Source organism: Uloborus diversus, chromosome 9 (assembly GCF_026930045.1).
Source record: "Uloborus diversus isolate 005 chromosome 9, Udiv.v.3.1, whole genome shotgun sequence".
NCBI classification, from domain to species: Eukaryota; Metazoa; Arthropoda; class Arachnida; order Araneae; family Uloboridae; genus Uloborus; species Uloborus diversus.
The window spans coordinates 55222107-55248793 of record NC_072739.1 but is presented as its reverse complement, the minus strand read 5'-3'; the positions used below and the strand labels follow the sequence as shown (position 1 = coordinate 55248793).

General features: G+C 33.2%; 1 protein-coding gene across 1 annotated transcript in view; it reads left to right on the top strand.

Annotated features, from left to right (window-relative positions):
* The first annotated feature begins 2516 nt into the window (after positions 1-2516).
* LOC129229518 (NKAP family protein CG6066-like) overlaps positions 2517-26687 on the top strand; it is a 44811-nt gene continuing 20640 nt past the window's right edge. Inside the window, exons 1-3 of the mRNA XM_054863835.1 lie at positions 2517-2590; positions 22742-23844; positions 26192-26269. Of these exons, the coding sequence (XP_054719810.1) occupies positions 22745-23844; positions 26192-26269 (1178 nt within the window). The 5' untranslated portion in view covers positions 2517-2590; positions 22742-22744. The remainder of the gene's footprint in view (positions 2591-22741; positions 23845-26191; positions 26270-26687) is intronic.

Here is a 26687-nt window from a genome sequence, read left to right as displayed (position 1 = left end):
TATGATTCCAGGCTTAGAAGGCTAAAATGTAGTCTTGAGCAAAGAAGAGACCGAGGGGAAATGATTCAGTTGTTTAAATTTATTAAAATGAAAGATGTTACGGGGCTGAAGTTTAGCACTGAAAACAAGACAAGGGGTCATTGTTTTAAGCTATTTAAATCTCAGGCTAACATGGATATTAGGAAAAATTATTATTTTAGCAGGGTAGTGGAACCTTGGAACAGCTTACCGGAAGAGCTGGTAATGAGCAAGGGAGTAGATAGTTTTAAGAGGGCCATTTGATCTTCACTGGGGATTGTAAATTGACTAGGACCAGTCTAGCTGGGCCCAGAGCCTGTTTGCTCCTCGTCACTTTTGTATTTGTATTCATGCCTACATACACACCTACACACACAAGATCCAACAAGTAGGCTCCTATTCTCAACTCGTGATTGAAAAAAACATTTGAATTTAAGATGTTAAAAAATTCAAATCAAAATCCCCCCCCCTACCATTTCATGCCGAATTTTTTTCTGGGGGGGGGGGAGGTGAATGGTATGGGGTTTATAGATATGAACTCAATGCATATATAGCTCATTTGGAAGAAGAGTGCCACAATACGAAGAAGAAAATTTACAGGAGAAGCATTTAAAGATCAACACTTTAGGCAATTTGCGTTAAGAAAGATAAGTTTGCTGTGCTCTCCAGTGGTTAATATTAGAACAAAAAATCTTATTATTTTCCAAAGAAGATAAAGTCATTAGAAGGCCTTTAAGCGAAAAAAAAAAATATATTAAAATTTTTGTACTGTGGCACTCTTCTTCCAGACGAGCGATATATCGAAAACAGGGGTCACCGACCTCGCCAAAATTTTAATGTTTCGACAAAATTTGAGACAATATTGCTTTCTTTTATTTTTTTTTTTGATACTTAGTGATGTAGATTGGGTAAATATCCCGCGGGTAGGTAAATTTTTTTTGAATATTTACACAAGGCCTAGGTAAATACCCCAAAACTGGGTATTTTCCAAAAAAAATAAAAAAAGTGAATGGGATTTTTTAAAGCTAAATATGAAATAATTGGTAAAACTGATACATACATATGTATTACACAGTTTATAATATTTTTTATAGAAAGTCTTGATGAAATTATGAAAGAAACATATCGTGAACCAAAGAATCTCTCTTTTTAAAGTCATAATTGGAGAAATATAAGCATTTCAATGATGAACTTCAGGATTTCAAAATCAAACTAGGTTAGTCATATCCGAAATGAAAAAAAAAAAAAAAAAAAGGAAGCATAAGGGATGTTTGGAAGACCAAACTGAGAAGTTATTAAGATTATGATGTTATTTATTTATTTTATTGCTGTTTAAGTGATAACGTGGCAAATATAGAAACAGTTTTCACATTAACATTCTGCAAAAGATGTAGGTAAATAAATAGCAATAATAAATTGAGCGACATTTCGTTACATTTTGATGTCATGCAGGGACATATTACTGGGTTATAAAAGACTAAGACCTTAAAAATTTGATGTGTGCTTTTTTTTTTTTGTAACCAGTTAAGCTTTTTACTTTTTGTAGAATGGCTTTTTATATCTGAAATTTGGCTATCAACATTGATTAGGCATATCCAACACATTTAATGTGAATATCATATTAGATTGCTAAGTTGTTTCACACAATAATTCTTTAAATATGTGATCAAAATACCATTTTTGGGCAAAAATTTATTGTTTTGTATATGGTTCGTTATATATACAATAGTGGAATGCATACAGAAAAGTATTTTAGTTGAATATAAATTTTTGAAATAAATACCCTGGGTATTTACCGCTGAAAATAAATACCCGGGTATTTTACATCACTATAATATATCTCTTCTCCTTAGACGAAGTATGTGTCTTGCTCATGTTATCATGCGGTAAATCGAGAATTCCCCCTCCCAATAATATAAGTTTGTGCGTCCCTGATCGAAGGATAGTAAAAAAAACCACGCCCACTTGTATGTAAATGTGTATCTCAAAATATATCTTTTTCAAACTATCTTCTTCACTATTATCGAGATAGAGACAAAAAATTGGGCCGTGGTAGCCCGATCGGTAGAGTGTCGGATTCGGGGCCGGAGGGTCCTGAGTTCGAACCTCAATGGTCGAAGATCCACCGTCGTCATTAAAGGGGACTGGGCGACGTTAAATATGCTCGTGGTCTCAATGTCCTTCAAGTGAAACGATACCTCTGGGGGTGCTAGCACCAGATAGCTATTAGCTCCTGGACTAGTTCTAAATTCTCATTAACTGTTCGATCCGGTGATGGTGCTGCCATCTATCGGTATATAAAATAATGGAGGCAAGGCACTTAGTATGCAGTTCTCGACATAAATACAGTTGTAGTCAGTTGTGACTCGGAATCGGAATCAGACAAAAAATTAACTAGCTGCGCGTATACGGGGACTGATCTTCCTCCGTAAAGAGTACGCCTCCATAAATTTTCATTGGAGAGTAGGGACTCTGATTCCGTTTTTCTCATCTTCTCAGTGCTCCAGAAAGTGAGAGGTAATATAATGTAGAGAACATACAGAAGAGATTCGGACGCAGCACTGATCTTGATGTAAATAGATGATTTTATTTTTGTAATATCTTTTGTGGTTTTGTGTTCAAATTTTTAAGTTTTTTAAATTGCAAATTTTTGTCTGCAAAAGATTATGTGTTGTTTTGAGTTTTCGAAGAAAAGTAGATTCTGATCATTCAAACCAAAGTGCGGAAGTCCTATATTCTTAAAACATTAATTTAAATATGTAACTACTCTGAATTCTGCCTGACATATAGAAATTCACATAACATTGTAAAAGATAGGAACTTTGCTCCTATGCAAGTTAAACCTTGGTAGCGATTGAACTAAGGGTTCGAATGAACAATGAACATGTGATGCTGATATAAGTTACTTATTTTTATTTTAGTTGCTGATGCATTTCAATTTGAAAAATAAATAAAATAATGATTAACTTCTTCCAATTGTTTAATGATACTTTCGTATATGTTCCCCGCGATAATTCACCAAAGAGTTTTTACGTTTTATGGTAACCTGTTTGATGATGTCTTTATGATTATCGCCAAACATTTCCTGATTTGACTGTATTTACCAATGATATGGTTGAAGCGTTTTTTTGTTTTCTATTTGGGAAAATTTGAACGCTTTAAAATTTCCAACACAAAATTATTAAGATTCAAAATTATTACAAAATTATGTATTCAGAAATTTATTATGAGGTACTTACATTCCAATGCTGTGTTTAAGTATTTTTCTATGTTCAGTATGAAAACACTTTAGATAATAAGAGCTATAAGATAATTTAATATCCCTGTACACCAAAGTGTATTATTTGCTACTTTTCTCATTAACACTGTAAATGTATAATTGGAACAGAATTAGTCTATCAGTGATGCAGCTATAGAATACACTGAAATCAATTAGTGGAAATGTTGAAGTAAAACTCTTAATGTATTTTCGTTTAATTGTGTGTGTATTTATGTACTCATCTGGATTTCTCTGTCACGCTCATAGCGCCTAAACCATTCGTCCGACTTTCATGAAATTTGACACAATTTTTTTTAGCATGGGGATGTGCACCTTGTAGTTATTTTTCAATAATTCGATTTTGTTCTTTTTATATTCTAATTTTAAGAACATTTTACCGAGCAAATTATCATAACATGAACAGTTAAATTACCAAATTATCATGACGTGGAATTCTTAACATGTTTGAGCAAATAGCCATAGAAAATTGGCCAGAAATTCCTCATTCATTATTTGTAAATATACAGGTGAAACAAATGATCTTTTAATTTTCTACTACAGGCAAAGCCATGCGGGTACCACTAGTACATAATAAATGCTTGTGACATATTTGCATGACACCAAGTTTTAGCTTCAAACAAAGCAATTTTTGGTTTTAAATTTCTCAATTTACAAAAATGAAAAAAAAAAAAAGCAAATTTCTGTCAGTAAAAACAAAATTAAAAAAAAAAGTTTAATAGTTTGAAAAATTACTATCCTACGCAAAATTAATGGTTGATTGACAATTTGAATTTTTTTTGGTGTTTTGAACAAAGAAAGCTGCTTATTAGGTTTTGCTATTAAAAGCTTGATGCAGGTTCTGTTAAAAAGAAAAAAATAACATAGATTGCATGCATCTTTAAATATTTATAGCATTTTTTTACGAAATATTCTTAGGGGCTATCTATCAAATACTTTTTAACCCAGTGGCAGAAAGTTTTGTAGCTGTCTGCGACAAGCTTTTAGAACTTCATAATCTGTCTGCAAAATTTTGCCCCAGGTTTCAATAAAATAAGTAAACTATTTTTTTTTTTAAATAAATTTTGAAACATGGCAGGAGGTGACTCTCTCCCCCCCCTCCCTCTCCATCCCCAAAGATTATGATGCACCTCCCTAAATTCTATGAAGCACTCCCCTCTCAAGAACGAGACCCTAACCCCAAACTGAGACCAAAATCTTTCACAAATTACCTCCCCTCCACCTAAAAGTTTCAACGGTGTAATCTCATGACCCTGTGCCCTTCCTGTACTTGGTGAGCACCTGATATTTGCAAACATGCGCTGACTACTGAACAGGGGTCTGTCCAGTAGTTTTTTTTTTGTTAAAAATCAATTAATTTTGTAAAAAATCAAATAAATTTGGGGGATGGAGAGGAATTGTAAAACAAAATTTTAAAGTGGATATTTTTGTGGTATTTTTCTTTTTTTTCTGTTGATAACATCATTCTTGTAGTTTTCAGAGGGGGAAGGGGGCATCACTCTCTGGGAGAGGGGAAACCCTTAAGTATATTAATACCTATACACCATTCTACATTGTATTAAATTATGCTATAAATATTAGTTAGAAATTTTATATGCAGAGATTTAAAATAATTGAAACAAAAAAATAAAATTCAAGCGGTGGTTGAGCACATTTAACTTTTTGAAGCTCTTAAAAATCTCAGAAATGCGTTACAAACTTCTAAATTTCATGATTTCAATAAAAATAAAAGGAGAATTTATTTGTTTACCTCTTAACAAAGCTTACTAAACATCAAATATTCGAAAAATCCGATTCTCAAAGCAGATGCTAAGAGATTGCAATTCTCATAGTGACGACTCCAAAAGTGTAAAAACGGATCATAAAAGAATTATTTTTTTTTTTAATTTTAGAATTGCATTTTAGAGGCTTATGATAAACATACAGGATTGGCCGGATTGGACCGAATGAGTTTTTTTTTGAAAAAACCCATTTAAAAAAACCCATTATTTAGCCCACTTTTGGGGTTTTTTTAAAAATTTTTGAGAAGTTTTAAAAAAAATTCATTAATTTAAATACTTTCACCATTTAAACTTCTTTTTTATTTGTTCTTTACCACAGACAATGGACATAAAAAATGAATTTCGAACTTTAACAGTATTTCTTAACTAAATTTAAAAAATACTTCAAAGATTTTAAATAAATATTTTTAAATTTTTTTCTTTAACTGGTCAATAAATAATTTAAATTATCTTGACTGAGTCCTGTCAGTCTGATTTTCTCAATATTTGTAGAAGAGGAAACTACTCTAGCTAAAAGGCTTTCATGTGAATTATTTTCTGCAAACCAACATGTCACAAATCTCGAATAAGCAAGGTATATTTTTTAGAAATTAACAGGTTTTACAAACGGTCGGACAAAAAACAGAATAGGATGTACAGTATGTTCATTATCTTACGAAAAAGTTAAACATTTCTTACTCTGTACACAAATAGAAAAACAGGCAAGATAAAATTCAAAGAAATGTCTTGATTCAGCTGGAATTCAGTAAAAAGGGATTTAAACTACTTGAGGTTCCATAGTAGTTTTGGATAACAAAATGAAATACAAAAAAGTAAAATGCAAAAAAAAAAAAAAAAATTGTAGTGATTAAAAACGAACAAACGCAAAATAGATTTTATCACTCGAGAAGTAATTTTGCCTTAATTGTTGGTAATCATGGAAACTAAAAAATCTGAAACTTCATCATTCTTGGGTTTCGTAGTCTTTTATAATTTTCTTCAGAAAACGCTGAATTTTCCAGCTTTTTTCACCCCAAAACAATTTTTGTACTTTGTCCATATACTTACGCTGTAATATACAAGTACCGCACATTTTCCCTAAAAAAGACAAAAAAAAACCCACATTTATTTTAAAAACCCCAGCTTTAGTTGGGTTTTTTGGGTTTTATTAAAAAAACCCTGGGTCCATGGGCTTTTTTAAAAAAAAACCGGGTTTTTGTCAACCCTGTAAACATATCATTTTTATCTATCGGCACAGTTGCAGCAAAAACTAAAATTAAACCGTCTATTCAGCATTTAAATTTTTGACTCGAACAAAAACAGAATTTTGTTTTAAAATCTTGTAATGATGGTTTTAATAGACTTTTCATTTATATGCCTATGTATAAAGCAAAGTTAGCTTGAAAAAAAAGAGTAAAAGTTCGATTCTCATATCGAATGCAAACAGATTGCATTTTTCAAAATGAAGGCATAATAGTATAAAAACGTTAAATAAAAACGTTTATTAAAGTAAAATAATTTTAGAATCACCATTTAACAGGTCTGCATGATGAATATTATTAATTTCACTGACATATTAGCCGAAAAGTCGGGGGAGGGGGGATGGGATGAGTAAAGGTTTAACACCCGACATTAAATGGCCATAATTTTAAAGTTCCTAACCCTATTTGAAGCTATCACATTTCAATTCGCTGATAAATGCTTTTTTTTTAAAAGTCATTTGCGGGAAGAAAACATCCTTATTATGCGTTTTCAGAGAACTTAATAACAACACCACTGCTAACAATATGATAAAAAAAACAAGCAAAATTTTTCAGTATTAGTTATTTATCGCTCTCTCACAGAAGTGTGCTCTTTTTTTTTATACACAGAAATATGCCTTTTTTAAATTTTCAATTTGCTTTTTCAGTACACAATTTGAAAAAGATCCGTTTTGTATTGGTTCATAGGTGCGGCGGGCGAAGGATCGAAGGATCATGTGTGCATCATGGCATAACTTGAATCATTCCCTCCCCCCATCAGCAGTTCATGCAAATAAATGTCCCACAGTTGCGAACAGCTTTTTCTTTCTTTTTTTTCCTCTACGGACAACCTTTTTTTTTCCTTTTTTTTTGTGTGGACATTTTGCATTTTAAACAGATAAACTCAACACTAGAAAGACTGAGGCTGTCATTTTGACCGCAAGCGATTTTCAAATGCTCATATTTGTTGTGCTTAGTTTTCAAACTCTTTTTCCTTCATTGACTTTTCCTAACTATTTGTCAAGATCTGACAAAAGTAAATTTTATTTCTTTAGGCTCATTTTTACAGTTGCTATAAATGTTTATACCTAGAAAGACTGACGGTGGTCATTTTGACCACTCAATGATTTGTTATTTGCACTTCAGGTTTTGTTCACTTTTCTCTTATCAGACATGTGCACTATGGATTTTTTGTTAGTTCTCAAGGTGAGTAACATGTTTTTGTAATTAGTGGGCTTGAGTAGCATCTGTTAGTCAGGTGCAGTTCTTTGAACCGTTAGGAAAATGTGAAACACGTGTTGGTCACATGCTTCTTTTTTTCTGCTGTTATAGCAGGGGGCAAATTTGAGAAAGGCGACTTTGAAAAGCATGTAACCGGAAATGTGAAATTCTTCTGGTTTTGAAAAGGAGTTGATTTAGAACAGGTGGATTCTAAAAACTTGTGCTGAAACTTATTTACCAAAACATGTGTTTTGCTTGAAACATAGGGGTTTGTTTCCTTCGATGTTCTTGAAGGATCCAGTCTCATAGTTCTTTTCATGATGTCGTGTAGGACCGTTAGAAAACAAAACTTATCAGAAAACGAATTCCTGCAACTGTTGCAGGAATCGTCTGAAATTGATTCTGGTTCGGATGAACAGTCTGAATTATCTGAAGAGGAATACATTCCTAGCGATGAAAATAATATACTTTCATCAGATGATTGTGATAGTTTTTCGGAACCTAGAATTGCACAAAAAGATTTTTCCTCGGAGTCAGAAATAGAAGAAATTTCGCAAATAAACTTTGTTGCACAAGATATCGTAACCAATAAAAGTAAAGGGAAAAAGCTCAGATGCCGAAAAAGAAAGTTGAGAAAAATTCAAGAATAGAACTTTCTCTCATTTGCCATCCGGCATGTAACTATTGGGAGTTTTACAAGTGCATGGAGACTCTTTTTCGTAAACGAAAAAATTTTGCATTTCATACAGCAATGCACAGAAACGGAAGCCCATCAATGCTTGCAGGATACGAGTTGGAAAATTTCTATAGAAGAATTGGATGAGTTTATCTCATTATTATACACTCTTGGAGCATTTGTTTCCAAAGGAATTACAGTCAACAATTTATGATCTAAAACATGGACACTGAACTTTTTTCATGAAACAATGGCCTGCGACAGATTCAGAGAAATAATGCGTTACACCTGGTTTGATCTGAAATCACAAAGATCTGTAAGGCTTCAAAATGATCGAATTGCTCTAGCATCAGAAGTTTGGAATACCTTTATTGAAAATTGTTTGCTGTGCTACAAAGCAGGTGAAAACATCACAGTAGATGAGCAATTATTTTCTAGCAAATCTTGTTGCCCATTTACTCAGTATATGCCACAAAAGCCCGACAAATTTGGAATTAAGTTTTGACTTGCAGCAAATGTCCAGTCAAAATACTTGTTAAATGGTTTTCCATATTTAGGAAAAAATGAAAATAGACCCAGTGATGAAACCGAAGGAGAACATGCAGTTGACCGCTTAGTTGAGCCGTTTCATAACACTGGAAAGAACATTACAACAGACAATTTCTTCACATCATTAAAATTAACTAAAAGATAAGAAATAATGGGCTTAGTCTCGTTGGCACTGTGAAACGTGCAAAGAAAGAAGTTCCTGATTCTTTTAAGCACAAAAAGTTTGAATTATATTCCAGCAAGATGATCAAGCATGATAACATTACTTTGACGTCATACCAAGGGAAGAAAGACAAAAATGTTTTATTGCTAAGTTTCTTTCTACTCTCGAAGTTCAAGACAACGAAAAGAAGAAACCCGAAGTTGTTAATTTCTACAACTCCACAAAACACGGTGTAGACGTGCTTGATCAGATGGCTCGCAAATATTCTACTAAATCTCCTTCCCGACGATCGACGATGCAAGTTTTTTTTAATATTCTCAACCTGGCAGCTATCAATGCTTGGATCACTTACAGGGAAATTACAGGTACAAAGATTGAAGAATATATCTTAAAATTAGCAGGCGGACACCATGAAAAGTATATTACCTCCAAGACACTTCCTCTGATAAATTTAACTACGGATGATGATAAAGTCCCTACGTCAGGGAAAAAAAGGAAACAATGTCACATGTAACAATGGGGAAATAAAACTACAAACATTTGTTCTGATTGCAAAAAGACTTTGTGGCTCATGTACAGGCATAGTGATAAAGATGATTATTTGTAAATATTGTAAAAAAGAGTAATGTAAGTATATTACGATATTTTTGCATTTATGAAAAGAATCACATGAATAGTTGAAAATACTTAATAGTGATTACATGCTTCAAAAAACGTCTTCTATTTTGTACAAATGTGATCTATCGCAATATCAATTATGTATATGTGCTTTTCACTTGATAAAACATAAAATTAAATTAAAAAAAAGCTGCTTCAGTCTAATTTACAGGTTATAGTATGATTAAACCGTTAAAAGAATTTATAACGCATCATCTAAACAAATCTTTTCTATGATTAAAAATCCTGAAAATAAATAATTTTCAATCTTTTATGTATGTGTATGTGGTGGTCAAAATGACCGCTGCTACTCTTTCTAGGTAATGGAAAACGTCGTCTTTCTAGTGTTAATGTGACAAAATCAGGCTAGGATCTACAAATTTTGGCCCTCTGCAAGTAAATCTGTAAGCAGGGTTCGTACGCTCCTTCAAAACTCCTCCAATACTCCTTCATTTATAAAAAAAATTTGAAATGCCCTTCAAACTCCTTCATTTTGGTTTTAACTCCTTCAAAACTCCTTCTTTTTTAGACTTCAAAACTACATAATCTTCCTCTATAACAGAAACTTAAAATACTTCGATTGACAACTAACTTCGTCACAAAGGCAATTTTAATGTAGTAATTTCGTGCATTTATTTTTTTCGATTTACAAATTGATCATAGTTAATTTATAAAAGTTGAAGGTGAAAATTTTATTAGTAGAGGGCAGTTCTCAAAAGGTGGGAGCAAACACAGACCTCAACTTTGAAGCTTCAACACCAAATAACTTTCATTTTAATTAACTCAAAATTTTTTGAGTTAAATTATAATACTGTATAGAGACAAGAATTGACATAAATTATGGAAAAAATGCTCTTTAAATGCCCTTAAAAAAATGTTTTCTTTGCTAAAAGGCGCAATTTTGGACATACCAAAACGTTAACTGAGCAAATGTACCATTAAAGAAAATTTTTTTTAAATTATTTCCATACGATTCAAAAAAAATTTAAAGGTATGAATCTTACACTGAATAATTTTTTGTTAATATTTTACACAAATAACAAAAGTAAAGACAGATTATTCACTTTGTAAACGATTTTAGAAAATAGTAAGTTTGAAATTTGATGCATGTCCAAAATTTACGATCTTTACAATGCTATTTTTTGAGAACTAAGTATATGATGTTTTCATTTTAAAGGTGTTTATCGAGCCTCAGAATCGATTTTTAATTGTTTAAAAGTGTTTTCATAAGCTTTTATGCAGTATCTTAGAAGAAAAATAATTTTTTTTAAACATACATGTGAGATGTCCAAATGGCGTTACGATCTTGATGCCGATAAATTCTGTCCATTTATTCAAAATTTTTGATGATCTACTGTCTTCTAACCTCAATAAAAAAGGTTATTATAATGTTATCTTCTTTAATCCATTGGTATTTTGCATAATTAATATGTTACACATTGAATAATACATAAATTACAGTAGAAACATGGCTGCTTATGATCGAACCGAAAGCCATTTTGCGCTAAAATCGCCAAGCAAACCTCCGTTGGCGACAGCACAGTATACGATAAGCTAAAGGTTACCAGAGGGGAATTCCAATTTGACAAATGTAGTTTATCGTCAGCTGTACCAGTTTTGGCGACTTTATCACCTGCCCTAGCATTTCCCCCCCCCCCCCCCCCCGCTTTTATTATTTTAGAATTCTTTTTCCCTTCTTTCTTTTGGAAACATAATTTAACGATCTCCAAATAGAAATACGAATTTCTTTCTTCAATAATTTTTTTAGACATCATTTTAATCCTTATGACATTAGAAAAAATATTCATTATTAAAACTGGTGTCACTTTTTACAATTGTATTATTTTTAATTTGAAGCTTTTTTTAACCTTGCATCAATTTCTTCAAAATCATTCCAAAACTTTATTATATGTAAGGAGCAGCATGTATAGCCATTCAAGTATTTCATTAATTATCCTCTTTATTATTAAATTGCAAAATTTAAAAAGTAGTAAATAAAATTTTCATAGGAAAAGTTAAAAATCATATTAACAATTGTCAAAAATGGTGAAACTTACGTTATGATGATGTCCGAAATCCATTACCTACAGGACAGCAATGTCCAAAATCTGTTACCTACAGACTGCTGATTTAATTTGCTAATTAACAATTTTTACAAATACCTGCTGTCTTTTCATGTTCATATATTGTGTTCTAGGTATGCATACTATAGAATAAAATCAAAATTGATGTCAAATTCGAAAATTTTTGAAATTGCTCAAAGTTAACTTTTTTGTTCCCACCTTTTGAGAACTGCCCTAGACTATTAATTCGGTCATTTAATGACACTCCATTAGCACTCCTTCAAAATCTCATTTTATTCCTTCAAAACTGCTCCAAAACTCCTTCATTTTATTTCTGAAATTGAGTACGAACCCTGTGTAAGGCTCCCCCCTAGAGGATAGCAGTGTAAATTTGCAATGTTAATAAGTCTTAGTGCTAGTTTTCTTAATTCTTTTAAAATAATTTCTTGGGCCGTTTGGCCTTTTAAGGACATGCCCCCCCCCCCTGCATTGCGGGGTATGCGGGTTCGCAGATCCTGGCCTGGACAAAATCTAGATCAATTATGGTTTGTGATTGAATGCTCATTAATATTTCACAAGAATTGCAATAAATGTTCTGTATCTGTATATTACATTGAAACGGAGAGATCTCACTATTTTTAAAAAATAATTGAAACCCCGAGATTTAGACATGGTTTACGTCATCTTCAGGCTATATCAATTACCAATAAAACTATAGATTAGGGGTTGCCAGTTGGCAACAGACGACCAATCATTGGAAATGGCTACAGTAGACCCTTACGCAGGGGTTACCTTCTACGGAAATGCCACGTAAAACGAAACTGAGTAAATTGAGACTTAATAATAGTGTTAACATAGGGGTTAGGTTCCATAGATGAGAAAAAAATCCATTCTAGTGATAGATAAATATGTACAATGAGATTAATGTGTACTTATTCCAATATGTACACACAACATGGAGAAAACATGAATTAACTTAGTGCTTATTAAAAAGAGCTGTTTATGTCATTCTTTTGGCATACAATTAAAAAAAAAATCTCTGTAGTTTCGATGTGGGGCATTAACGCTTCCATGATCATTCGCTTAATCTCCATGACGAGATCTTCCTTCACTAATAAATCAGATCATTTGTCATTGTCTAGGAATGTCTCAAAATTTTCAGTGTGAAATCTTTTGGTTGTGTGTCATTGATGCTCTCATTGGTTTTGTCTCTCACTTCTAAAAATTCTTCCTGTGAATTCTAAATTGTGTGAGTTTAATAACTTTACTTCTGGAAAGTGCTCTGAAACCAATCTCAAAAAATGTCCCGAGTTGCCAAACCTCGCTACTTGTCATCTACAATCTCAGGAGTTGGGATTTTGAAAGAGAGGAAAATTTTATCTGTTTGCAATGCTGCATCTGCGTAAAATCGAAACTCATTCGCGTAAAATAAAATTAAGGTGTCAAATCTTAAACCGCGTAAAACAAGGGTCTAATGCAGTGGTTGGAAAAACTACATTTTTTTTGTAGCGAACTACAACTACAACTACTTTGTTACAAATGTAGTTAACTACAACTACTTTTTTCAAAATGTAGCAACTACAAACTACTTCTGAAATGTAGTCGCTACTTCGCTACTTTCCAAAAAATAAGTAAATACAAAGCATACACAATAGGTTGTCCCTCAAAAAATGAAAGTCAATTTTTCAAATTGCATAAACTCTTGTATTTTTCCTCTTGTGTGAAAACAATCGTGAAAATAAATTACTTTTAAATTTAAAAAAAAAAAAAAAACACCTTCAAAAAATACCCAGGAACTAAAAAGCAAAAAATAATTGATTACACTTACATTCTATTTCCTACCCAAACATAGAAATGAAATTTATTTTAATTAAATGAAATTCCAGTACAAAAATCAACTGAACTAAACACCGAATTATAAAATAAACACTGATTTAAATTGTTATACGATGAATTATTTTAAATACCTAACTAGTTATATACGATCTCTTAATTTTTAATAACCTTTTGAAGTCGGGGCCGCGTATTAACAACTACATAACGCAACTGACAGCCCACCGAATCCTGAATTAAACACTAATTTAACTATACGCGAGATTAGTCTTTAAAACTAAACCTACTCAGTTACGTTATGTAGTAGTTTATAGGAGGCCCCGACTTCAAAAGGTTATTAAAAATTAAGAGATCGTATATAACTAGTTAGGTATTTAAAATAATTAATCGTATAGCAATTTAAATCAGTGTTTATTTTATAATTCGGTGTTTAGTTCAGTTGATTTTTGTACTGGAATTGTAAAATAAATTTCATTTCTATGTTTGGGTAGGAAATAGAATGTAAGTGTAATCAGTTATTTTTTGCTTTTTAGTTCCTGGGTATTTTTTTTTGAAGGCTTTTTTTTTTAAATTTATTTAAAAGTAATTTATTTTTTGCTTGTTAGTGGTGTAAATAACACCACTTTCGACGACTGTGTAGAAAGGGTATTGCCAATGCGTAACTAATTACAAAAAAAATTGTCTTCATCATTAGTTGTTCAACTTTATCAAAGTTTGCTTTCCACAAGCAAATGCACAAGTCACTAAAAATAAATAAATAAACGAAATCGCTTTAAGTTTAAATTTGTAAAATTGTAAATTTTAGAATTGTAATATTGTAAATTGTAATTTATGTTTCACAATACGTGTCATGTAACTCGTGATAAAAGTAGCATGCGTGATAGTAGTAGTCACATGGCCCCACTATACATGAAGTTTAAAAATTCCACTAGAATGAATTTTATGTTTGCTTCAGAGAATCCTTAATTCAAAATTTTCATTAGCATTGCTCCTAATAATATATTTTTTTAGTACTTTCTTTAACTATAAGTAAAGAAAGTATATACCTTTGTTTTATGGCTTTTGTTTATCAATGGGTTTTATATTTAATCGTTTGTAAGGGAAATTGTATGAAATTTATTGTTTTACTCTTAACTTTTCCCTAAAGAACAAATAGGGTAAATCAAAGATTTGGAACCTAAGTTAGACCAACCCTAAACAAAACCACCACTAAACAAAAAAAAAAGCATAAAAACCGGTTCACTAAGTGAGACGATATACAAAGTTAATAAAGTACAAATCGATTTAAATGTAAGTATGATATTTGAAGAGTTCCCTCAATTTCATCAAACCTGAACTTGATGACCAATAGACCGCCGAAGAAGTATACTGTTTCAAATAAAAAAAAGAATTTTCCTTATCGGTACAGGCAGGGGCGTGCATAGAAATTTTGGAGCCCATCATAAATGCCTTTTCCGGACCCCTCTCCATATTGTTAACCCTATTTTCACCTTTAGTTATAAAAATATTGGGCCCTCTTTAGGCTCGGGCCCGGGCCAACAGGTGTCCCTCCCCCCTCCCTGTGCATGCCCCTGAGTACAGGTGTCTTCGAGTATTTATGGAACATTGTACAAAGGAAAAACAAATCCGACGAGTTCAGAACCTCCTCCTTTTTTTTTTTTTTTCGAAGCCTGCTAATTAACATAGTCCCTAATTTCAAATTGAACTGGCGGCATTGTGAAATAGTAAATCTAGAATATTGGTCAAACTTTAGAAATCATACACAGTTATAATGTATATTATTAAAGAATATAAATTAAATCGTGGGGGAGGGGTGGTCTGTTTTCAATTCCCCCGCAATTGAACATTAAATATATTTAAAAACTGGAATATTAAATAAAGAACATTATATTTTAATGCCTAAATAAAGTTATTTATTAGTAAATAAAATATTAAGGTAATTGATTCAACTATTAAAGCAGCAAAATATATTTAATTTACTGCTTTGCTACGCAGTAATAAATACATTAGTAACACCTATTATAATAAATTAGCAGGCAGCGCAGCGTTGCGAAAATTAATTATTCATGTGCCACGAGAATTAAATATCGTTCAAGAGATAGCCAAAACCTTCGGTGTGAAAATACACCGATCACAGCAAAACCACGTGATCGTGACGTATGAAATTTAAAGTTTCTTGGATTTTTCCGGGACCCCTTATCAGATCCAGACCAAGTTACAATGAGACCATCTGGGAAGTATACTTTTCCAAACAAAATTTTTTTTTTTTTCAAATCGGTCCAGTAGTGTTGGAATAATTCGAAAACATACATAAAAAGCCGCAATACGAAATCATAACCTCCGTTTTTGAAGTCGGTGAAAAAGTTTCATATAATTTGCACAACAGCAACCCGTGTTGACTTGCACCTGAACGTGTAAAACAGTACTTGTATGCTAGGCCAAATCGAAAAAAAAAAACTTTTTTAGAAACTCGAAATTTATGTTGATAAAACGTTGCCCCTGTACCCAACACCCCACATGTACCACAAGAACATTTATTCAAATTAAAAAACAATTGGATATGCCAAACTTGACCTAAAATTCATAATTTTATTTAAAAAATTGTGTTTTTTTTCAGTTATCTTTCAAAAAATTACATATAAATTTAAATAGAATATCAAGTTCAAAAATTACTAGCGAACACATTTACAGATCAACAATTACAAACGAATAATAAAAAAATAATATATTTTAAATGAAATATTTAACTCAACCTGAAAACAATCCATATCTTTGAGTACTATGTGGGAGACTTAAAAATTGCAGGAAAACAAAAATATCTATTTAACGCTAATTCCCTACTTTTCTACTTTACTGTTTATATTTTTGAGCTTGATAATTTCGTAAAATCTTACATATCTGAAAATATGTATCAAAAACTTAATTTTTTGAAGAAAATTATAAATGTTAGGCCACGTTTGGGATATCTAAATGGTTTTTATTTTGAATAAATATTTTTGTGGTGGATATGTGGGGTATAGGAGCAACGTTTTATCAACAGAAATTTTGAGTTTCTAAGAAAAACATTTTATTTTAATTTGACCTAGTTACTACACAAGTGCTGGTTCACACTTTCAGACATAATCGGCACTTGTTGCCGTTGTTCAAATTATATGATTTTTTTTTTTTTTTGACGTAAAAGGATAAAATATAAGAAAGTGTGCTACTTGAAAAATCAACTTTCGATGTTTTTGGGGGGCGGGACACCCTAATACACAAACACACCGTAAGAGGATTGAACAAAAAAAGATTGATAAATTAGCTCATCAGAAGACACTAAGAAAAATGTCCGTTATCATACTCTCATACACTGTAATGCTCGCATTTATTGTAAGTCCTCCAGAACAGTTCAATTTCATCCTTTTCTATAACAGTTTCAGTAGCTTCTTTTTATTTGGTGAATACTGTCAAAAATTTAAGCCTCGCTAAAATATTTTTGTTTTTCAATCTTCGGTCTGTTCATATAAAATTAACCAAATTTTCAACTCGCGAAATCACCGATATCTTCATTTTCACGAAAATAAGTGTTTTTTTTCTATGTAAATATTGGTGAAATATAAAAATTACGACGGCAAACAAACTAAAGGCGTCGAACAGATAGCAGGTATGCCGTCAAAATGAAATATTTGAGGTTAGCTCGTATTTTTATTAGTCTTACTTCTCATTGCATCTGCTGATGTACTTGTGTAAAATTTGCGCCAATCAAATTCGTTTGAACATTGATATTTTTTTTTTTTCAGTTTATTTGAAAGTAGTTTCCAGAAATCGCTACAAACTACTATTTTTTTGTAGTTAACTACTCACTACACTACTTTTTTTTAAAAGTAGTGAGCTACACTACAAACTACTCAAAAATGTAGCTACTACAGTAGCGTCGCTACTTGTAGCGCGCTACTTCCAAACACTGGTCTAATGTACTAACAAATCTAGTCCTAGTCATTATTTTTAGCTACTGGAGCTTTCTTTATTTGGAAAATAATACGAGGTAAGGTCAAAAAGTTCCCGGAATTGGTTAATACAATTTAATTGAAAATATATATTACATTCTTACATTATTTTCCTTCAAAATACTCTCCTCCTGCATCCACACACTTATTCCAGCGTTCGTACAATTGTTGGAAACACTCCTGAAAGCCGGTTTTTGAAAGTTCTTTCAGCTACTTCGTCGCATTTTCAATCACCTCCGATGAATTAGCAAAACGACGTCCCTTCAATGCTAATTTCAGCCGTGGAAACAGGTAAAAATCTGGTGGTGTAAGATCGGGAGAATATGGTGGGTGTTCCAGAGTGGTAACATTAATCTTAGCTAAGTACTGTTTCACCAATAGAGAGCGATGTGAAGGGGCATTGTCATGCAACAAAAACCAATAATTTTCTGGCCATTTTTCAGGTCTTTTTCGTTGAATTGAATCTCGTAACGGTTTTAAGATCTCTCTGTACATTTCTTTATTTACTGTTCTTCCTTCAGGAATAAATTCATAATGAATCAAGCCACGGTAATCAAAAAATGCCTCCAACATTACTTTACCCCGGCTTCTGTCCTAGCGAAATTTTTGTTTTCTGGGTAAACTTTTTGACTTCCATTCAGCAGACTGCCGTTTCGGCTGAGGGTCGTAAAGAAAGCACCAAGTCTCATCACCTGTTATAATTTTGCGCAGGAAGCTGTCGTCTGCATCAGCCATTTCAATCAAGTCCCTGGACATGGTCACTCTCATTTCCTTTTGCTCAGGGGATAACATTTTTGGAACCATGTGTAAGCAAACACGATGCATGTTCAGGTCATTATGAAGAATGCTGTGAACACTCCCATGTGAAATACCAAGTTCAGAGGCAATAGTATCGATGTTTGTTCGCCTGTCTGCATGCACAAGTTTTCGAACGTGCTCAGCATTGTCATCTGTAGTGGAAGTGGAAGGCCGCCCAATCCGAACATTATCTTCAATTGTTGTGGGACCGCCAAGGAAACGCTTGTGCCACTCGTAAACTGCCGATTTCTTCATCGCAGAGTTTCCGTATGCTTTTCTCAGCATCTCAAGAGTCTCTGAGGGTGATTTCTCCAGCAACACACAGAATTTAATATTGCTACGTTGCTCTAATGACGACATTACACAATTCGACGAAAGAGAAATCAGAGACTACAATATTAATACACCGCACGCACAAGACTAACAACATCTGCCTGTTGAACCTCATATGACCTTCACTAGCAGTGATGCCAACCTCCCAAACACAAATTTCCCTTCCAGCGAACAAATACTTGACTGTAAGCGACTATTCCGGGAACTTTTTGACCCTACTACGTATTGAGCTACGACAATGCACTTCCAATCCTATCCTTGCTGTTTGAACCCTTCAGCTACACTTTTCCAAATTTTCAAGGTTTTCAACCACTGAAAATGAAATTTATTTTTAACATGCTTTTATTAGCTTCACTTGTATGTTTGTGAGTAACTCTCCTTTGGACTAAGAGCTAGTGGTTCATTAGGTACATTCCACCACTTAATGAGCGTACATGGCCGAGCGGTCTAAGGCACAGGTCTTTGCTGACCTCCACCTCCGGGAACCATCAGGCGTGCATTCTAATCCAGGACGCAACAGGAAATTAACTTTATAATCTTGCAACTCGATTTTCACCCACTTTTTGTGATTGGACTCTTTTAAAATTTGGAACGCAACCTTAGACCCGATGACAATGCAATATTCTATAGTCAAATTAATTTATTAACGATAAGTTATTAGTTTATTCTAATTAACACGCTTTTATTAGCTTAACTTATATGTTTGTGGGTCCAGCTTTCCTTTGGACAAATAGCCAGTGACTTATTAGAATTACTTACAACGTACAAATCAGAGCTTACAGAGTGTAACAATGTTTGCGCATGAATTTACCAGAAAGCATTCAAAATGTCTGATGCAAATAAAATAATAGTTTAAAAAACTTTAAAAACATGCTTTTGTAGCAAAATGAAGTAAAAAATAAAAAATAAAGTGATAGTTTAAAAAACTCAAAAAACGCACTTTTGTAGCAAAATTAACTAAAAAGTAAAACATAAAATAATAGTTTAAAAAACTCAAAAAATACGCTTTAGTAGCAAAATGAACTAAAAAGTTAAAAATAATCTTTGGATGACAAGTATATAAAGTAATTGACCAAACACTTAATTTTACTGTAATAAAAAAAAAGCGAGGGGGCTGCCTATTTACCTTTTTGCATGGATAACAAGTGGAAGAAATTTAAGACAACCGATAACAAGCCCCCCCCCCCCCCACTTTTTTTCTATTACAGTAAAATTAAGTGTTTGGTCAATTACTGTACATACTTGTCATCCAAAGATTATTTTTAACTTTTTAGTTTATTTTGCTACTAAAGTGTGTTTTTTTAGTTTTTGTAAACTATTATTTTATTTCAAATACTTTTCTTTTTTTGGATCAAATCATGCTAATTTCCAGGAGTTGGGGGCCCCTACGCTATAGCTTACTTAGCTTGTACATAAAATCCAGGCCTGGGTACGGGGTTCAGTACTTTTCCCCAGAGATTTCTATGTAGGAGTTCTAGAAAGGTTGTTTTAGACGATCTTTGATGATGTTGAAAGATGATAAGGATGAAGAAAGACAGGGCCGGATTTAGGGGAGGGCAGGCGGGGCTACTGCCCCGGGGCCTCCACAACAAAGGGGCCCCCACAATAAAATTTTTACAAAATATCCCTCCTTTCATGGGTCGAAAATATCGGATATATACATATATATCATAATATTCAGATATATATCAACATATCGGATATTTTTGAAAATATGATGATCTTTTCGAACCCTGATTAGGGGGCTCCTTTTTGAAATTGTAGTCCTGAAAACGCAGTTGTAAGCCATCTTTTATGACTTAGGGGGAAGGAACAGGGTTTGAAACTTTCCATCGGACATATTTTGAAATAGGAGCATTAGAATGCGAGGGTTGGTCGTCTTTGGTAGCGTTCCATTAAGGAAGGGATGGGTTCAGGAGCTATCCCTCAACTTTTCAATATTGAAGCATCAAAAATGTAATGATGTGAGTCTTTATTAATGTTAGGGGAAGAACTCAATATCGGGGCTCTCCCACGGAATTTTTTCGGAATTGAACTTTGAAAAATGTAACTGAAGTTTCTCATTAACGACATTTTCGATTCCGGCGATTTTTTTCAAATTAAAGCTCCAAAAATTTAAAAATTTTTGAGGATCTCCAATGACATTGGAGAGAGGGGGTTGAAGGACTCTCCTCTAGAAAATTTTTGGAATTAAAGTCGTCAAAATACAGTTGCAGGTGATTTTTTGAGATGTGTTGGGAGGGGGGGGGGAATAGTTCGTTGAGCCTTTTCCCGAAAATTGTTTGGATTTACAAACCTTTTGGAGGGCAATCGCCCCCCCCCCCATGTGGATCTGCCACTGACTGTACTACTATTTTTAACTGTTCCTGGCAACAATTAAAACCCGGAAACAAAATGCTGTTATTATGACAGATAATGTAAGCTTAGAAGAAAATCTTTAACGAACTTTAAATGCTCCATCAACAACAACATGCAAAATAACCAGTGAAATAAATTTGAGTCCTAAAAAAACATAATTAGAAACTCTATTAAATTGTAAACTCAGAAAAAGAGGAGAAAACATTGCAACAATGATGCATGTTAGCAAAAAGCCAAGTCACCAAGCCAAGTGTAATAAAACCTGTGACGGAAAAGTGCCAAATATTTTTTTATTAGTATTGCTGTGCACTTGTGCTTCAATATCTTTATACATAAAGGGCTAATCTCTGTCCAGAGTAAACTTCAAAACTACAGAGGGATTTTAACCATTTTTTCACCATTGATAGCTACATAATCGGGGAACAACTTAGGCTATAATTTATCGCTAAAAAACTTAGTCTAAAAACGTCGCGATCGAAAACAGTACATGTCATGTAATTTCCACATCAAATGATTAAAGATTAAACACATTGTTTCGAAAATTCGTTGCCTAACAACAGCAATATTAAAAGTAATCATAATGTAAATTTTGAATCAAGGCCTCTCTGGAGCAAGCATGACATTGCTTTCTTAGGAATTGCATCCTCATCTTTATACATAAAAGGCTAATCTCTGTCCGGATGTCCGGGGTAAACTTCAAAACTACAGTACGGATTTTAACCATTTTTTCACCATAGATAGATACATTATGAGGGAGAAACTTAGGCTGTAATTTATTCCTTAAAAACTTAGTTGTAAGAAGTTATGGTGGAAAACAGTAAATTTCATATCATTTCCCAATTAAATAATTAAATTCGCAACTCCAATAAATTATAGGGGGCGCAGCAGCCACTGTCTAATGGCGGATGAAAAAAGGTGAAACAAACAAATGCCATAACTTATAACTTGCTTTGACGTTTAGTGAGTGACAGTACTTTTTCATTGTATTTGTGCGAAGCTTTCTTTTTTATTCTTCCGAAATTACATTACACCACAAACTGCTTGAAGCCGGAAATTTACCCCAAAGAAAACTCGTGGAATGGAATGTTTTACCTTTTTTTTAGTATTGGTAATCACCGCAAGGTAGTGTATTCGAGCTTTGAAGTTGCGAATATAAAACCCATTGTTACAAAAATTCGGTGCCTAACAACAGCAATAATAAAAGTAATCATAATGAAATTTTTGAATCAAGGCTTCTCTGGAGCAGACATGAGTTTAAAGTCCTTTAAACATTTGGAAACTCTACTTTTTGCTTCCTTAAAGAAACATAGTAGAGAGCTTTTTTTTTTCTTTTGAGTGTGTACTATTTAATTAAATAAAGCGCACGGTTTTTTCAGTGATCTTTGTTTTTGTTAGTTCATATTTTGGAAATTCTTCAAATTTTTATATGCTTAAATTCGTGCTTTCGTTTCTAAATGAATATTCATTCGTTCTTTATACTTATTGCTATTTTACTTTAATGGGTAAGGAAGAAGCTCGATTTTTAATCACGTCAAACAGAAATACATTTTGAGTGATTTCAGTTAAAACAGAAAACGAAAGGAAGTAGCGATTGTTTCTTACATTTACTTCTGACCCAGGCAACGCTGGGTATTTTTGCTAGTTTTAAATAAAGCTTACATTTTGCATAATTTTCTTAAAAATCTATTCTATGTTTCTGTGGATAGGTACATGTTTTTGAAACAGAACATTGAAAAATTAGGGCTCTGCTGTAATGTATGTGCTCTGTATGTGATATATATATACATATATTGCTGTTTCTTTTTCAGAAAATGAAATCAGGGTCTGAAAGTGATTCTTCAAATGCATCAAAGCATTCTCACAAAAAACACAAAATGTATTTTCAGTCATCAGATGACCAACCTTTGAAACACATGAAATATTCTAAAAAGTATGATAGTAAAGATAGAAAGCAAAAAGCTTCAAAATCAGATAAATATGACAAATATCCTGAAACTTGTAGCCGATCAAGCTCTACAAATGTTTCATCCAATAAAATATATGATGAGGGTTCAAAAACGAAGTTATCAAAATTTTCAAATGATTCTTCAAGGTCACCCTCCCCTATGAGAAATCCAAAAAATAAACATCACTCAAAATCACCAATTTCAAGAAAAAAGGATAGAAATGCTCGTTCAATTTCAAGATCCCCATCATTCAAGAGGCATTCTGAATTCAGAAAGGAATCAGTCTCTCCTAAGAAAGATACTCATAGAAAAAAACGTGGTTCTTCAAGGTCACCTTCGCTGCAAAAAAGGTCAAAACCCCGACATGATGATCCACCCTCTCCTGAAAGAAAAACAAAAAGAAAAGGTCATGTTCACTCTTCACCTGAAACAAGCTCAAAATATAGGCAAAAAAGAACTTCATCTCCTTGGAAAGAACCAACAGAAAAAGATTATATAAAATCCGTTTCATCCAAAAACTCAAAAATGAGGCGTGATATTTTAGGATCTCCTGGTCATGACTCAGAAAAATCGACATCAAAGAAGACCCATAGACATCGCAGCCGTTCAAGGTCATTATCTTATGAGCGATCAGAAAAAAAGATCTCTAAAAGAAAATCCAGTAGTTCGAGTTCGCCTTCCCCATCGAGAAATGTTCATAGAAAAAGTGACAGTCTTCAAACTTTGCCTGTTTCTAAAGTTCAAAAGCAACATAAAAAGCATCTTAAAGATACGAACCATTCTTATTCAGATTCTGATGAAGAATCTTATAATTGTTCAAGTTCTCATAAGAAAAATGCAGGCTCCAGCCATTACAAGGATTCATATCACTCATCAGAACGCACAATGAATGGCTATGAAGGTCGCCAAGATGGCTTTGTCAAACACTGGAAAAAGAGAGCAATGCAAGAAGATTTCACTGATAGGTAATCTTTGAAATTTAATTAGTGTAATTTTAATGCAAAATTCTAGCATATCACTTACTGTTAGATAATTGGCGGCTCATAAGGGGGGGGGGGGGAGAATGCCCCAACTTTCTAAAATAAAGGGGCCTTACCTCCTCACTTTTCAAAATTAAAAATTAATGATTGATTGAAAAATGATTTGTTATAGGTGGACTGAGTTATTTCACCAAAGAAAAACTAAAAGTTCCAAATAAATAATTTTTTTGCTATAAGGGGGTCAGCACTGATGATCCGTCCAATTTTTGATGCCATTTTTCCATATTTTTAGAAGTTATTAAATCAGTAGCATTAAAACCCATTAATGTAGCCAAATGTTACAAAAAATTAAGAAACAAAAATCAGCTTTAGGGGGCACACACCCTAACCCTTACACTTCTCTTGATTTTTTTTGGTGCACCAGCCACCTATGTGTTAGATAATGTATAGGAGGAGTTGTAGTATGCTTGATCAACTTTCCTTTTTTTATCTCTCCAAAAACTTAAATAATGAGCAGTCTGATTTGCTACCAGGCGATTCATTAAATATTTCTAATTATCTCGGATCTTTTTGAAAATCTTCAATTCATTTACTTTTTTTTGGTTGATTTTTTAACAGAACTTTGTTAAGTAGACCAACGTGCCCCATGCCCTGGGTACGTTGGTCCATTCCATATCATGAAAATAATTTTTGTTACTATTTTCATGAAAAGTATTATCCATTATTATAACTAATTTTCTTTTGTGCTTTGAGTGGAAAACATAGTTTAAAGATCAATGTAACATATTAAATTTAACTAACTACCAAACGGCACGACCTTGAGTGTCAGGGATCTGGACAAAATTCTGGATTTATGTCAGTTTGCACAAGATATGAACATAGATAAAGCGGTTTGACTGCATAGGCCCTAGTTCGGCTGCAATATGGGTCCAAAGTTGCTAGTTTAGCTCCAGAAATACAATAGCTTTTCCTTTGAAATTCAACTTTATTACCCTGTTCTTGCCATTGCATTGCAGTATTGCCCAACTGAATGCATTCGCAATATGGAATAAACTCCCCTGCTCCTACATTGAGCTAACAAAAGATGCTAGGAGAGCAAGTATAGTGCCAAAGCTTCAAATCTAAAGAAAACATTATAGCAGTTCTAGAGCCAAACAAGCAAATTCAGACTCTCCTTACAGCTGAACTAGAGCATAAGCACTCAAATTATTTTACATGAGCTCACTTCTAGTATGAATGGACCTAAATCCAGAAGTTTATCCAGATTTGTAAAATCTCAAAATTTTGTCGTCTGAACCAGGCTGAGTTCTAGGACTCCAGACTTTCAATGGTGTTTTCATTGGAATTGGAACCTTTCCAAGGGGGGCAAGGGGCCCATATAGGGGGGCAAGGGGGGGGCTCGAGCCCCCTTTGGAAATTAAAACTTCCTTACTTTTAGTACTTTTTTCTTTGCAAAAATATAAAAATATTTCTTCTTCAGCCATTAATGAATAAATAATTAAAAATCAAATTTTAATGACTCTAATCTGTCCTGAAAACTGCTTCCATGGGGAAAATATCTTGCTAAACCATAGTTAAATTTTCTGAGCTCCCCCTTACAATTTTGCATATGGGCGCGCATGAACCTTTCCACAGTATTTGCCCTCTCAACACATTCAGCGTCTCTTGTCAATGCAACGTAAAGGAGGGTTGATTTATTCTTTGTTGTGAATGCATTTAGTTGGGTCATACTGCAATGCAATTCCAAGAAAAGTGTGAAAAAAGCTGAATTTCCAATGAAAAACCGTTGCTTATTTGGATTCAATTAGCAACTTTGGACCCCCGTCGCAGGCAAACTAGGACCTATGTAGTCAAACCGCTTTACCTGGGTTCATATTTTGTGCGAACTGACCTAAATCAAGAATTTCGTCCAGATCTGTGGCCCTCAAGGTCGTGCCGTTTGGTAGTAAGTATTGACCAACTTCTACTTCAGCACTATTTATATTAGAGCTATCTACATTTTCACAACAATCAGCACTACTTGGGTCTTCACCAACTTCATTGTTGCTTTACTAAATCTTCTAAAAGTTTTCCATTTCATGGTCTTCTAAAAATTGACCCACACCACAGGCATCTTGGCTTGAAAAATGCTATCATCATTCTTTTCTTTGAGACAAAAAATGTAATAATTGCAAATGATTTTGAACTATAAGAACTTGGCTTCGAAGCGTAATTCTAACTCTTTATTACTATTTTAAAAGAGGTTTACAATTTTTTTTTTTTTTTTTGCATTGCTCTTAGAATGTTCTAGATTTTACAAAAAGTTGAAGGATTAATTCTTTTTCTATTTTAGGAGGCGTGAAGAAAGAAAAAAAATTGGTGAAAAAGGAGTGCCTTCTGTATGGGCTACTTCTCCGGAGAAAATATCTGAGTATATATTGAATTGAATTACTACTTCAAAGTACTTTTTCCTTATAGGGGTCATTCAAATGATGTCACACTTTCAGGAGGATAACAGGATTTCACAAAAATGTGACAATTTGTCGCAAGGAAAGGGGAGTGGCAAGGATGTTTGTGATCCGAAAATTCTGAAAATTTTAGGTTGCTGTTTCCCAAAAGTTTGGGTTGACAACACATTCTAAAACTGAAAAATTATTTGAAAAAAAAAAAAAAAAAACTTTTGAAATGTTTTTTTTAATGATATTGTATGCATATTTGAAAAGTTTTAACGGGGGGGGGGGGGGGGTCAATGTTCCTCATAGTTTACGAAAAATTAACATTCTTCAGAAAATTTTACTTGAGTCTACTATCACTCCTGGGGAGAGGGTAAAACAAAGTGTGACATCCCC